Here is a 15,743-nt window from a genome sequence, read left to right as displayed (position 1 = left end):
AACCAAAAGGTGTTCATGATACCTCAAAATATGAAAGAAAAACACAAAGGCTAAGTGTTGAGGAGAGAAACACAAAATGGGGAAGGGGGGGTTGTAAAGAAAACCTTTAAAAAGAGAAGGAAAAGTTGATTCTCTGCTTCCTGGAAACGAATCAAAGAGAAAAACCTGATGGATTTCACCAGTCTCCTTATTCAGTAAAAGAAATATATCTGTTGTAGAGAAAGGGGATTTTCCAGATGGTCTTGAGCATGTAATGGGGCCTCGTCACATAGGTGACTATTTTCCTTTGTCTGAACGTGAGCGTGCATAAAGCAGGTGCACAGATAACTAAGTGCTGACAGAACTGACCAGCAGAGCTTTGAAAATCAGGACTAGTTTGAACCAACTGACATAGAAACAGAAACACAAAATTAATTATGCCCTACATACCCCCACAGGGCCAAGAAAAAAAAAACATGTTTTAGGGGAAAACACTCGCAATAAGAGGAAACGGGTAACACATGCCTGTGATCTCAGCACTTGCGAATACGGGAGAACAGGAGAAGTTCAGGATGATAATTGGCTGTACAGCAAGTTTGAGACCAGTGTGGGACGTGAGATCCTTTCTCAAAAAGAAAAAAGGAATGATAATAGCCGTCCAGGCCAGTGAACTGCTTCACTGGTTGAAGTCTCTTGCCCCAAGCCCAATGACCTGGGTTCAACCACTGGGACTCACATGGTAGAAAGAGGAACTGACTCCCACAGGCTGTCTTCCAGCTCCCACATGCACAACGTGTCATGTATGCATGCATGCACATACATGCACTCACACATTTTAAAAAAAAAAGGAAAAGAAGAGGAAACAGAACCAAAACAGAGTAGTGCTGGTGTGAGAAATGGAGATGTGGAAAACAAGTACTTTGAATTGGTAGTGACAGGCACTCCTTCCTTTAATAGGCAGCCAGAATCTCACACTGTTTCATAAACATCCCCAAGCCAAACCCCATGAAGACCTTCCCTTGGCTCGGGCCAACGGAACTCATACAAGCATGCAAATGAGGCATAAACATAAGATGCTCTTTTGGACCATGTTTCAACTGAGCGAGGGTGGCAGCAGGATCGAGTCAGCTGTGGCCATGAGCATCCAACTTAAAACACAGAGGCGGGAGCGGAGCCATTCTGTTCTGGTGCCAGGAAAGTGAGATGCGAGCGCGTCTTGCTGTCAGACGCCGATATACTTTAACCACATGAAGAGCCAAGTTACTTATGCAGGATCTTGTGACCCTGACCCGAGATGGGTGTAAGGCAAGCATGGGACACTAAGAGGCAGTTTCTGTAGGGCTTTGGCTACTGTTTCCATACTGTTACTTTGTTATAGCTGACAAAGTGTCATGCAGACATATTGATATTATTTGCAGGTAAGTCAGATTGATTTGTTTATACTCCCATTCATGCAAACATTCTAGTGAGTTTTCCCTTTTAAGGTAGATGTTAGCAATATAAATGATAAATTTTTAGAATAGAATGAGGTACTGGAATTAATCAAATACATTTGTAACCACTTAAACATTTATGAATTCATACCCTGACAGTCAAAGAGTATAGTGAAGCTACTTTGAACATCCCCATAGCAACCAGCATATGGGCTTTGAAGAAAATACTCTTCAGAACTACTTTGACTAGGATATTTTCCAAACTTACTAACGCCCCATTGGGAATGAGTCACTGTTCTGGATTTGAATTCTGTGTGTGAGGCTATGAAATTTGATCTCTACTTATTTAATGTGCATGTGTTGTATCTGTCTTGCTTTAAGATTACGGGCAGGGAAGACCCAGCAAAGTGCGGACTGGAGCGACCCTACACCACACATGTAACTAGCAAAGGGACCACTGCGGTTGTACCTGTGGTCTCCGTCTCATCCAGTGCTGAAGTTTGAGAGGAGCTCTGGGGCATCGGATGCACCTCTCAGAGAACTCTTGAAATTTTTGCAGCTAATCTCGGGGAAGAAAAAGATAGATTTAATTTATTTGACGTTTTTACAGTGTTAATCTTGTTTACCTCGCTAGCTTGAGAATTTTGCCAGCCTCTGAATTTGCACATTTTCTATGATCCCTTGGTTTCCTTTGAGTAGTATTGATCCAGCCACACTGCACGTTTGTTCTGAAATTCCAACGAACGTGCAAGCTCAACAGCAAACTGAGTTTGCTCTTGGGTAGAATTTCCTCAGTCCCAGGTCCCCGTAAACGCATTTTAAAGGTCAAAGTGAATGTTTTTTGTAACATTTAAGCCTATTTCCGATGTAAATAGAAGATTGTAAAATATATGGTTTTTATCACATTTCAAAGAAAGTTTTTAGTTGATACTTATGAAAGTACTAAAATTATATGGGTAACATTTCAAATGTTATATTAAAGTATTTGTGTATGTGTAAAAAATGTTGATAAATACTAATCTCTAAAGTTTGTGGACTTCCCTCATTTGTAATATATGTGCTTTTAAGAGCAATGGGATGTGAAATTATAAAAGTATTTTGCTGTTGTTAATATGAATAAAAACACAGTTACTTTGCACTTGATTTCCTTTGGGGAGCCCAGTTGGTAGGGCACTCGCCTGGCTCGCACAAATGCCTATGTCCAACCGTCAGCACCTAATGAACCAGACACAGTGGCAACATCCCACACAGGAGGTGGGGATGGGAGGGTGAGAAATTTAAGGTCATCCGCAGCTACTTAGCAAGTGAGGGCACAGCCTAAGCACCTGAGAGGTGGGCAAGTTGCCTCGGTGAGCGGTTTCTTGACTCGCTATTGAACCGTCCGTACACTGTGCTTTTTAATGCCTTACTGAAAGCCAAAGAGGGACCTGAGCCTCAACTTGGAGGATCCTCTAAGGATGAATTAAACACACTGAGGATTTCCAAAGAGAGGATATTAGAATGACTTAGGGTCAGTACAAATCAGAATCTTGATGGCTGTCATGGCCATCTACACATCTTCTATTTCCTCGCTCCACAAACTTGTGGTGGGATTGTACTTTACTATCTCTTAGGGGAATAGCAAGGACCTGTGATTTGCTGTAACCACTGAAATAGGAAATATAAGCCGCTGACCAAAATCAGTTTAGGTAGAGGCTGAAAAGCCAAAAATATGCCTAGTCTCCAGGTAACCACATTGAGTCAGACATACGCATACCCCACATAACACCACAGCTCATATTGGGTCAGAGAGAAACACGGTCTTGAGAGTTACGGTCCTGAGACTCAGGATTAATTGTAGTTGTAGCAGTATTCGTTTGTTCTCATGAGTGTTGTCTGTCTTACTGAAGCTGTGAATGATGATCAATGAAGTTTGAGAAAGACTGACACATGTCATACAATTTCTACATCCCCATCCAACATCCGTGATGGTGGCATCAACTGACCTGCCTCCTGCTACAGAAGGCAAGGTATTGAAGGGCAGCATAGAATCACCCTCACCAGCAACTCTAGGCTCAAAGAAAGTGACTTTAGTTGGGCTCAGTCAACCTTTCGCTACCCTGGCTTTATTAGCCAGTATCAGCACAAGGAGAAAAGATGAGCATTAGAGAGAAACTCCAGATGTCATGAACCCAAAAGTGACAAATGATATTTTGAGTGAGAACTCAGACTTCTCAAGACGTATCTAAGTTCTATTCTCTAATCCAGCTTACCACCTGAAATTGCCCAGTGTTGAGCTGAACTCTGGTTCCAAAAGTTGCACCCCACACTAATCTGGTTCCTGTTCTCTTGTGCCTGCCTTTTAATTTCCTCCACTTAAATTGTTAAGCTGCCTGAGATAGTATTACTGCTCAAGACATCCAGGAAGATTGTATGGTTGATGGGCTCCCTAGACTTGGTCTTGCCTACCAGGTCTGAGCCCTCATGCACTTCCCAACCACCTAACCACCATATTCTAAAGAAACTCTTGGCAACAGATTACCACGTCTATCTGAAAATGAACCTTCCAAGAATGTGTAAGGAAACAGGCATCAGAGACCCTTCCAACCTAGGCTAATGCCATCCTGTCTTTGCATCACAACTATTAGTCGGACAAATGATTTTACTGTGCTTTTCTCCAGATTTGGTTTATAGAAGAACTTTAAATACTCTCGCAAGACCAACACCTCTTCCCCAAACAATGCTGAAATGAGCTCTGTACCATTCCAGTCCCTTCGTTATACTGCACATGTCAAATAAGCAGGTAGGTGGCTAAATCCAACATACATGTCTTATCTCCACATAGTACATTTTCAACTACATATCAGCTCATCCGTGTCTAGTGCATTTAGAAAGAATTCTAGTTTCCCATTGTCTGTTGAAAACCAGGACATTTGGATCCATGTTGGATTCATATCTCCCACAAGACATCAAGACATGGAATTTAAAATAAGAGATAAAGTTAAGCCTTACACATGTGTTTTCTGGATTGCTTCTGTCATCGCCAGGCTCCAATCAACTGGTATCAATTAGGTCATGTGTGTGTGTGTGTGTGTGTGTGTGTGGTGTGTCCTAACTGGAACTCATGCTTAAGCAGACCACAGGACAGGCAAATGTTTTGCATCTAATTACAGAGAGGTAGTATACACTTCCAAAACAAGCAAAATACATTTATTTTTGATACATGTTTCTGAGCCTTGTTAGGCCTCTGAGACAGACAATGGTAAGGTTACCATCCAGTACTGGGACCACATGATTCTTACAGTTAGGTGTGGGACTGCATCGAGTTCCCTGACATTTACTACCCCAAAGCCTTGCAAGGGATGGTGCATCAGAAAGCGATAACCTGTTTTGAATTACCAAGACATTAAATCTTATTTTTTTTATTCTTTTTATCTCTACATAAACTGGCCTTAAGTCAATTCCTCAAAATAAACTCAGATTTTTAAAACTAGTAGAGAAATCCCCAGTTCTGCAGATAAGGAAAAAAATCCTGAAAATGGGGCCCAGACACCCAGTACAGAGTAAGTACGTATATCCTACACACAGAATGTTAGTCCTGGCTCCATTTCTACTCACTCATCAGCCCACCCCGGGCTGCCTCTCTCTTCATCCTCGTTTCAAAGTGCAAAGTTCCAAGACTATAAAGAAATTAGCACACTCCTTCAACTCTGACAGCAGTTACCTTAGAAACACATGTGCATTGTCTGAACCTCACAGCACGCATTTCTGTCTGTGTTCACACTCACTGAGAAGGCAATGTCAATGGAATAGCTAGTGTGTTTTCTTCATGAAGATTGATGGCTGGATCCGTAGCGCCTGGTTCTTAAGAGATGAAGAACATGTCGCGAGCAAACTGGCTTTCAAAACACTGAATATTGTTCTGCACAAAGAGTTCACCATAGTTTCAGAGTGGTGATTTATTATTTCATAGTAGTCAAAGTCTAAAAGCCAAAAAATATTCTAGTGTTCCTATGAGCATCAGAAAATAAAAGATATCTGAGGGCAAAGATGACAAAATGATTCTAAACCGAATTTTTATTCACTGGGGTTACAGCTGGGCCCTACACCACTGTGCTTACACCAGAGAAAGACTATGTAAGGCTATGTGATACATGCTGGATAATAGGATACTTGATTCGGGATATGATAGAGTGCATTTTACATGATTTGAATAATATTCAAGACCATGCAAGAAGCCCTTTCCCTTCCTCCCTTTCATTCCTTGTCTGCTTTCCTATGCTTTCCCTCTATAGAGCCTTCTGATCACTTATGAACACCCCCGTCTTGTTTCTCCCAACAAAAAAAAAATCCCTCTCCCCTTTCTCCAACTATCACATGTGCACCAGGAACCTGTCCAATAGCTGTATAATAGGCACTGTATTATCACACTTACAGCCACACTCAGCACTGAGGCCCTCAATTCCTATAGCTACAGCACTCCTACCAAATTCTCATGACCAAAGCCATGTCACTAAGCCAGAAGACTCCCAGGTCTGAGGGTGATAAATAATCTTAGCTGTGGTGAGTTCTCTGAGTCCTTCTTGCCCAAGTCATTAGAAAAAGAGAGGGAGGTAAAGTGGGGTCTTTTCGGGGTGATATGCGTGTGTGTGTGTGTGTGTGTGTGTGTGTGTGTGTGTGTGTGTACCATACGTCGATAATTGACAAGTTGCAACCAACAGTCCTAGAAATGTCTTGTCACATTGATCTGGAAGCAATTGATATCAATGATGGTGATTCTTATACAATTGTTCTGGTGATTAACCAACAGATCCTAAAGAAAAAATGGGAAAAGAGCTAGGTGGTGGGGGCTTTGAATCATATACATTTAGGTGGTTATTCCTTTTCCTGTTTCGGGCAAACATCCTTCCTCCCCTTCTTATAGGTGTTCCTCCCAATTGCAATCCCCGACAGTCTAGTTCACTGGGGGTTCAATCTTAGATGGTGATATTCATTATACCTATGAGGTCAGAGTCCAGGTGATTATAGTCTTTAGAGTGGCTTAGTCCCTGGAAGCTCTGGTTGAATTGTTGTACATATGGGGTCTCAAAAGCTCTTCCAATTCCTTCCAACGAAGTTCGAGTTTGCTGCTGGCATTAATTTGCTGTGTTCTGGCTGAGGATCGATCCATCCTGCTCCTGCCTGTCTGCAGCTTCATCCATCTTTGTCTAATTGGGTGGGGGGCCACACAGGCTTTTGAATGGGTGTTCCCAGCTCTGTTTTACTTTGGGGAGGCTTAGAAAGAAGGAGTGGGGATCATCTGTCTTGAGTTTCATTTGAGGCCAGGTAATTCCATTTGGGCTAATAGCCACTTATCAGAGGATACCATGAGTCTTTCTGTGATTGCCAGGATGATATTTTCAGTTCAACATTTGGGTTTTTTGATAGCTACCATTGTGTAGAGTACCATTTTCTGTATCCATTCCTCTGTTGAAAGGCATCTGGTTCTTTCCAGCTTCTGAACTGCGAAACATAGTGGAGCATTGTCTTTTATTTTGGGCATCTTTGGGTATATCCCAAGAGAGGTATAGCTGGATCCTCAGGCAGTTCAATGTCCAATTTTCTGAGGAACCTCCAGGATTTCAGGAGGAGGGCACACTTTTAATCCCAGCACTTGGGAGGCAGAGACAGTGGGGTCTCTGGGTTTGAGGCCAGCCTGGTTACAGAGTGAGAGCCAGGAAAGCCAGGGCTACATAGAGAAACACTGTCATGAACAAGTTTATTTGGTATTCTAAGTATTTAAGAGAATGGAAGGGAGCATAAGAAATAGCAGATCTAGTATCCAAGAGCCTCTGCACCTGCACCCTGGTGCTATTTTGTAAAAACAGGAAGACCCATGGCCCTCTGAAGAAGCACAGTCTTCTTCCTGAGTGTTTATCCACTCAGTGTGGAACACGGGAAGAGCTGATCCTCCTGTGGACACAAGAGAGGATCTGCTTCGACTGTCAGATAAGAAAGCAAGCTTGGGTTCAGAACAGAGACAACTAAAGTGTTCCAGGGGAGGCGTGGAGATGTCAGCAAAGAAATTCTCAGGAAAGGGTGACTTTCTTTCATCCTTGGTGTTGCTGCAACAGGATACGTGTGAGAGGAGCTGGTGCTCAGTAAGAAATAATCTGGTAGAGAGATGATAAATCACAAAACTCAACAGACACCATGCTGGGTACACAAGGCTGATCTTAAAGTAATAGGAATGAGAGATCAACATATTCCCAAAGTTCAATGGAGAAAGTAATGGTTTAAGCTCGAACAATTGGGTAAAGCTTCAAAAATGAGTTTGAAATAGCACTAGTGTGGAGGATTCTCCAGGAAATCTGTTTACAGTCCCATTGCATCATTTGATATCAATGCTAATGCTAACATTGAAATTTCCCAACTGGAGTCCTAATGTATAAAGAATATGGACATCTGCACCTTTTGACTGGCTATAGGTAAGCCAGAAGATTTGCGGGACATTTAACTGTACTGAGTCAGCTTACTAATCCTTATTCAATATGGAGGTAGATGAGTAACTTCTAAAGAAATAGTGAATCATGGGGAAGTCGGGAGATCCACTTAGATTCTAGGTTTCTTTGCTGTTTCTTTATTTTGCTTTACTTTTGGACAAAGGTTAGGGAATATGGAAAATCAGTTTGAAAGCACAAGATGGTCCCACAGGAATATTTCCAAGCAGCAAGCCAAGCCTGGAAGAGAGAGCCTTTGGTGTCTCATCTCAGAAATATTCTCAACAGGTCCATCGTGTTCCACATTTTCAGTCTCTCCCTCCCAAAAAACCATACAAGAAACATGGATTCCTTTAGACTTATCAGATTGGCTGCTGCCCGCTAATGGAGTTGCAAAATGTACCACCCTTTATTTTGCCTTTAACATCTAGAAAACGAGACTTTTCAAGAGCCAGAGGAAGGGAGGGAGGGAAGGAGAGAAAGAGGGATGGGGGGGGAGAGAGAGAGAGAGAGATCATTATTTATATTAGAATTTTTAAGCCTAAGACTTGCAGGTAATGATTTTTCAAAAAAAAAAAAATCATCATTGCTCAATTCTTTTTTCAGGGATTCAGGTTCAGCTAGCATGCTTACCTATATGTGGGGGAGGTGGTATTGATTATGTATAGTCATAGCCTTCTGTTCTCTGCTTTTGTTGAATAACTTTGATTACTAATTATGCTGAGTGCCTCACTATCATTTCTGCCTTGACTGAGTCAGAATCTCAAGAGGCTACGGATAGGAACCACACCCCAAGAACGGGGATTTCCTAACATCATACATTTGGCAAGAAGAGAACAAGATGTTCTTAAAGTGCAAAATGTACAAATGAGTGTAGTCCAGCAAATTCATCTAACAGTTCCCTGCTCCAGAGAGGTGCCCTCTGCAAAACCTCTCATACCGCAAAGCATGTTTGTTTCTGGAGAATACCATGGCAATGTTTTACTCCTCTAATAATAGCCTCCAACTGGCTTCATTCCATGTATAATTAAAAGTTGGATTTTCTCAGTAAAGAATATACATAAAAGTACATAGACTACACATAGATCCATGTGAGCACACATGACAACATAATTAAATTGAAATTTCCTCACATGGGTTAACAATGCTTCCCCCAAGAGCCATAGACTTTCAAATAAAAAATTAATAATACAAGGCAAGACAAAGTTCTGCTACAGTTATTGACAAGGGTTATCCAAGAGACTCCCAAAGCATTATAGGCTTTTTCTGTGCCCCTTGGTTGGTCCAGGAGGTTGAAGCTAAGTTCTGAAGTTCTGACATGTATTGCGGAAGACACATGTCAGGCTTAAGGATTCACAGGATCCAAGTTGGATCGACCTGAAAGTCTCCTCCCTGAGAACTAGCATTCATGGTACTAATTCCCAGAGATGCTGCCTGTGAACTAAAACAATAAGACGCACACCACAGTAACCGTAAGGGTACAATGGCGGCACACGTACCTTGGTGGTATCCCAAAGCTCTCTAATTGGACTTAAGGCCCATTCAACAAAAGGGAAATCATGCTTAGCATTGGAAACATAGCTAAATACCTGGGGAAAGTGTGGTCATGATCTCGGAAGAGAACTTACCACCTCTGCAAAATTAGTAACTACATTCTAAATATTTATCATTGAGCACATGGATAAGTATGGCTCCCAATGCTAATAACGAAAAAGCAACAACAAAAACAAAAACTTCTCTTGGTACCAATCAAAAACTGTGACAGAAAACTACAACCGAACAAAATACAGAGAACAAGTGATCCTGTGCTACCCAGCCCCAACATCTATAACACAACTCCTACACATAAGGCTCAGAGAGCATTGAGAGACAGAAAACAAAGGTTTGAAAAGCCAGAGAAACAAGAAGACTGCCACGAGACAGTCTCCTGAAAATGTCAGGGAACTACACCCATGAAATCTCAACAGGATGGTTAAAAAAGGAAGACCAATAGACATGTTAACATGAACCCGAACCTAGACAAAGGACTATGGGAAAGTAAGAAATAATTGGAGAGGGAGAAATATCATCTTCCCTAGAGAAGAGTCAGTTCCTAGTGGTCAGGTCTGAAATAATACACAAAGGAGTAACATTATACAAAATGAGTAGGTTGTAGTTACATATTTAGGTGTGTGTGTGTGTGTGTGTGTGTGTGTGTGTGTGTGTGTGTGCGTGCGCGTGTGTGCGTGTTGAACAAAGAGGCCATGAATTTGAAAGAGAGTAAGAAGGTATACATGAGAGAGGCTGGAAGGAGGAAAGGAAAGAGGAAAATGATGTAATTGCGTTTTTATTTCAAATGATAAAAATAAAGATTTTAAGGTTGGATTTTTCAAACAAGCAGTTAATACAATAAGAACTTAAATTTGAAACTTAAACTTGAACAATAGGTTTCAATGCTACCGTGGTTATTGACTTATTTTCCCACTCTGACCAAATGTATAGCACTTTTTAGTCCTTTCAGCAAATGGTTAAATAAAAAAGAGTAGTGTTGACACAATGCCAGAGCCCAGGAGGACTATAAGTGCAGTTAAGGGCTCTCCTCTGCAGGCCTTAGAAATAGCTCTTGGCTGGAGTGATAGACAACACTCCCACCATTCTCATGAGTATCCTCGAGTAATGCAGGGTGAAAGCCTTGCATCAGCTTCACTGGTTCCACCTCCTAGCAGATCTCACAGATGCCTGGGACGCCTGTTTTCTCTAGCATATGATGTGGCCTCCGAAGCCTAAACAGTTTGGCTTAAATTAACAAGATTTTCTTGGCAGAATCCATGCCTTACATTTTCTACACTAATTAATGACATCTTGACATTAGAATATGCAACTGAAATCAGACCCGGAAAAAAGCCTACCCCCAAAAAAAAAAAAAAAAAAAAAAAAGTGGGCTACAGTCACCTTCTCCTGATGTCACAAAGCATAAGGTAATGAAAAGAGAAATCTATGGAGGATGGAAAATTAATTGAACCTAAGCTTGAACCTAAGCCTGCAATTCCTTGAAGGCTGAGATTGCACAGGGTTCGCCTTTGGGTTCCAGAGGCAAGGAGAGGTCTGGACACTGGTCAGAGCTTCTACAATGCTCGCCGAGTGCATGTATAAAAGAATTCACAAATGAGTCTAAAAGAAACCAAGTTTAGACTTCGTAAGGCAACTTCATACTGACTGATGCCTCTGGTTTCCCCAGACAGACAACAGGCATCACTCAGGCTCTGAAGGAGAGCACCCACACACACATGCCCAGCCTAATTGCTGATGTCCTTGTGACCCTGAGCAAGGAACCACACGGGGCCTTGGTTGCATCTTCTGGAAAATGGTAGACATAATGAGTAAGGGGGTCAAAACAGGACACAGTGTTCATAATTCAAAAACTGGTAAGATCCTAAACAGCGGTGTGAGCTGGAATTAGTAGCACGGTAACATACAGCTCAAGTGAGACATTGAACATTGTGACACCAAGTTGTTTTTAATAGTATTTAGTCATATACTGATAAACCATGTATTTAATGAATACATAAATTTAGAGAAATGGCAATTCATGCTGTTTCCCCCACAAGAATCACTGATGAGTACCCTCATGGCTATTGTAAGCCCCAGCTTATGAGAGCTCCAAGGGCAGAAATGCAACCCTTCAGGGAGCTTGCATAGTGTAGAGTGCATTACGAGCTCTCAAAAGTATTATTAAAAGCATACAAATACTGCTCTTTATCTAATGGATCCCCAAGGACAGATGCTACCTCAAGGTATGGATTTGGATAAAGTGTCTGAAATGTCTTATGAGAGTGAATTTAGAATAATGGTTGACAGGGAAAACGAACACACAAAAGCCTACTCTTTAAGATCCAGCTAGATGGGACAGTTCCTGAGATGAAGAGGTTTCTTGATGTCATGAATAATTTGGAACAGGATTTGCTTGCTATGTCAGGTCACTTTGATCTTCCTTGGTGACAAAAAATAGGAGTAGAGTCGTATCACTTAAAAGGAGTAGAGGCTGTGTAAGAGCAAGAAGGCTGCTCTATAATCCTGGCCTGAAAGGTATTTCAGAGTTTGAAATCTGACACTTAATGAATTAATATCTTCAGCAGTCATTTATTACGGTCAACACCCAACACCTGGCTCAAAATGGAATCCAGGGCTTCTCAGAGCAAAGCTAGAGAGAACTAAATAGCTGTTCATGTACACATATTTCTATAAAGGAAACGTAAAACCAAATTCAGATTGAGAAGATAAAGAACTAAGAGCATACAGGAGGAACCTACGACACACACTGAATTACATTCTCTATTCAAAAGGTGAACACATGCGCATTCATGTCCACATGGATACAGAATACTAACAAGACAATTGAGACTAAAGAGCCAGAAAAAAATATTTCCCATTTTAATGATGCTCCATTCTATAAACGGGATTATTCATAACTTCCACCTCCGTTCTAAGAGCACGAACTCAGATATAACACATGAACTGCTCAAGTGGTTCACATTGTACACTGTGGACTGTGAATTAAACACATTGGAGTACATAAGTTGATACTGTGTGGGCCTCCTCATACCCAAGCCACTCCGATTAAATCAGAACTCAGCTAGGATGCGTTGTGACAGTCTCTTCTAAGGACTTTGTGAGCTACACAGAATCTACTTTAACCCAACACCGATGTCTTCGGTTGCATCATTTTGTGGTACAATGGGAGACAAAAATAAAGGGCAGACTCAAGGGCAGAGTGGAGCACCTATCCAGTCTTGGACCACCTATGATTCCAAATAGAAAGAAAACATGTAAGTTCATCTCATTTAAGCCAGTATTGTTCCTGTGTCTTTGCTATCTTTGTGCAATTTCCAACCAACAGATCTTTCTGGACTCGCCTGAACACCTTAGATCTCTTTGTGGTCACTTTGATACCTATATCTCCTCTTTTGGAATATGACTGAGTGAATTATTATATTTCAGGATATTAAAAGTCTTTATCATGCCCAATTGTATTGAATTAAATCTAACTTTGAATCAAATTTCTAAAATGTCTCTACACTCAGTTGTCAAATAACTATATCGATACAACAAATTAAATATTTCCTTTATTGATTTATCCATCTAGATACTGAAAATAACTTCTTCCTGTTTAATCATAAATATGAATTTAAGAACTTTGGTTTACAAAAACTAATATAGAAAAAACAGAATATTAGTTTATCTATAAAAAGTGGTTCACTGTAGGTTTTATTTAGTACAGGTAGATGTCCAAGAATCTGCACCTGTCTTCCAGCTGAATTTATCCATCACTGACAGTGTTCTGCTGCAGATTCTTCCTCTGTGGATGTCAAAACAATCTCTGGCAGATCTCAGATTACAGTTTCCCAGCTTACAAACTAGTGAAAAATGCACTTCTCTAGAAGCCGCGTACTACATTACCATTCAGTAGATATTTATTGGTCCACCCTCACTTTCATATGACCTTTGATGTTAGTATTGGCCATGTGCTTTGCTTTGGCAAATGGAGTATGTGTATGTGACATAAACTAGAGATGAAGTAGGCTTTTACAGAGACAGTTGATCTCTGACACTTTGTTTTCTTCATTTGAAGATTATGCTTTCATTTAAGTAGACCTGGCCTAGGAAGGATAAAGGATACATGGAGCGGAATGAGGTCCTAGCCAAACCCAGGTTCATACAGGTTCAGATACCAGCCAATCTTAGCACATTGAAAGAGAAATAAATACTTATTGTCACATACAACAGAGATGTGGGTGTTTTTCTATATAGCACCTATGAGGCAACAATTAACAAACATGTAGAACTATGAAAGCATTCTTTGATCTAATATTATTATGTTAAGTCAGCACCTTCTGTAAAGGTGCTTACCCAAGGACCAGTAGCTTGTTATCTATAAATTTGTTAATAACAATAACTCATACCAGGAAAGAAGATGATGATGAAGACAAGTAAGGTGAAAGAACAAGAAATGAAACAGGGAGTGTGATGTGGGGGGTTCCAGGAGATAGAACAGGAAGGAGGCAGTAGAAGCTGTCTGAATACACTGTATTCATGTATGAAATTACCAAAGACGATATGTATGTTCTCTTTTATTGTGTGAATGCCAGTCTTGAGTCTTCAAATATATTAAATTGAAGTACCATATTAAGTTAGGAAAAATAACAAGAGAGCATGGGGGAAGCTTTCAAAGGAAGGATAGAATAGAGATGGTATAAGGAGAAAATGAGAATAATGGGGCAGGAAGTGTCATGTATGGTAAAGGAAGGGAAGGCAGGGTATAATGGTCAGTGTATATTTGATAATAAGACACTATATTGCTGGATAGTTCAGCACACTGTGAACCTCGAGATTGTATTACTTGCTGGAAAAGCCTGTTTTTAGTTGTGGTATGCCTCAGCCCTAGCACATACCTTTAATCAAAGAGCTTTGTGTTTATTGTAAACAGGATTAAATAAAGTCAAGGATTCCATCCACACTGTCTGGCTTTCGCAGTGCTGGAGTAAATAAATAGGTCAAGAGGTGGAACAAATAATCAGTCGCCAGGGAATGAACATAGGAAAAAATCATAGAAAGTAAGAGGAAGTCAGGAGCATGAATAGAAAGACTCACAAGAAGTAGAAGGGAGGAACATTCAGTTTGAAGGATTTTTGAGATACCACGGAAAGGGAGAGCTTCCTTCTCTTTTGGGATATCAGCTGAGGTGGATGATCAGCTGGGTATGTTCTCTGCTTCTCTGAACTAGCAGGCCTTCACTCCAGCATCTGGCTCCTGAATCTTTATTGGTAAAACTGAACGTTTGAGATTTTGTTTAAAAACAATTGCTAATGATAATACATACTTGAGTCATACAATATGTAAGGATCAAGCTGCTACTAACCCGGAAATGTCATCCTTACTGTCTAGCTTTCATGGTGCTGAAAGGTACTATTGAAGCTATTGCACAAGCTTTACCCAGCTCTGGAATCTACAACAATAACTGGCCTGGTAACATATGACCACCGGTGCAATGGTGGCACAAATGTTATGGAAGTCACCAACCACTTCTTGATTAGGAGGCAGGCCTACTTCACAAAATGGAACTCAGACCAGGTCCTGTTAACCAGGCTAAGAATTGGTGGCTGAGTAGGTTGAGTAGGCTGTAAGGGAGAACCCACTACTGTTACCGTGCTGAATGGACACAGTGCTAAACTTCCCAAGTTTCTATCCTTACACCCGTAGACAGTGCATCTCTTAGCCCTCATCAGAGAATCTTCCTTTTTCAGTAGATGGTGATTGCTATAGAGACACAACAGTAGTCACTATGAAGAGAATAATAGGTTACAAGGTGCTCAGCCCTAAATGAGACATCTGTATTAACCCTCCCCCACAACTCCCAAGACTCCAACATCAAAGAAGATAAGTCAAAGAAATCATAAGAGCTGGAGGCAAAAAGAGATTGTAGCGGGAAAAAAAAAGCATTTCTCTGGACAAGACAGGGCTCTTTCACACAGGGAATTAAAGTGGTTGGGTAAATTCAAGCCAGACAAAATCCCAGCAAGGATGGGAAGGAGTCTCTTAGTCCAACTCCTACTTGAGTGACTACTGGCAGTTGATCCCTTTGGGAATGGGGGAGTCATTTTTCTTTAGGGATGCAAACCCAAGGTTACCCATGCTTAATTCCTTTCCCACTTTTTCCTCCTAATTTCCTGTACCCTTGTTGTTTTTAAACCTAATAAATCCATTATTACTGCCAGCATATGCGTGAGTATAGGGTCATCTAATGGACCACTTCAACCACTACCGCAATCTTACTGAAAGACAGCTCTCACGCTGGGCAGATGCCTCAATGGATAAAAAACGCTTGCTGAACAAACAT

At 41.0% G+C, this 15,743-nt stretch overlaps 1 protein-coding gene across 1 annotated transcript in view; it reads left to right on the top strand.

Moving 5' to 3' along the window:
• The window catches only part of Dock10 (dedicator of cytokinesis 10), a 249,623-nt gene extending 247,068 nt beyond the window's left edge, over positions 1-2,555 (top strand). Inside the window, exon 57 of the mRNA XM_032901452.1 lies at positions 1,794-2,555. Coding sequence (XP_032757343.1) covers positions 1,794-1,916 — 123 coding nt within the window. The 3' untranslated portion in view covers positions 1,917-2,555. The remainder of the gene's footprint in view (positions 1-1,793) is intronic.
• The last annotated feature ends 13,188 nt before the right edge of the window (positions 2,556-15,743 follow it).

This window comes from Rattus rattus, chromosome 4 (genome assembly GCF_011064425.1).
Source record: "Rattus rattus isolate New Zealand chromosome 4, Rrattus_CSIRO_v1, whole genome shotgun sequence".
NCBI lineage: Eukaryota > Metazoa > Chordata > Mammalia > Rodentia > Muridae > Rattus > Rattus rattus.
Note: the sequence above shows the minus strand (reverse complement) of the source record. Positions and strands in the feature narration are given on the sequence as shown.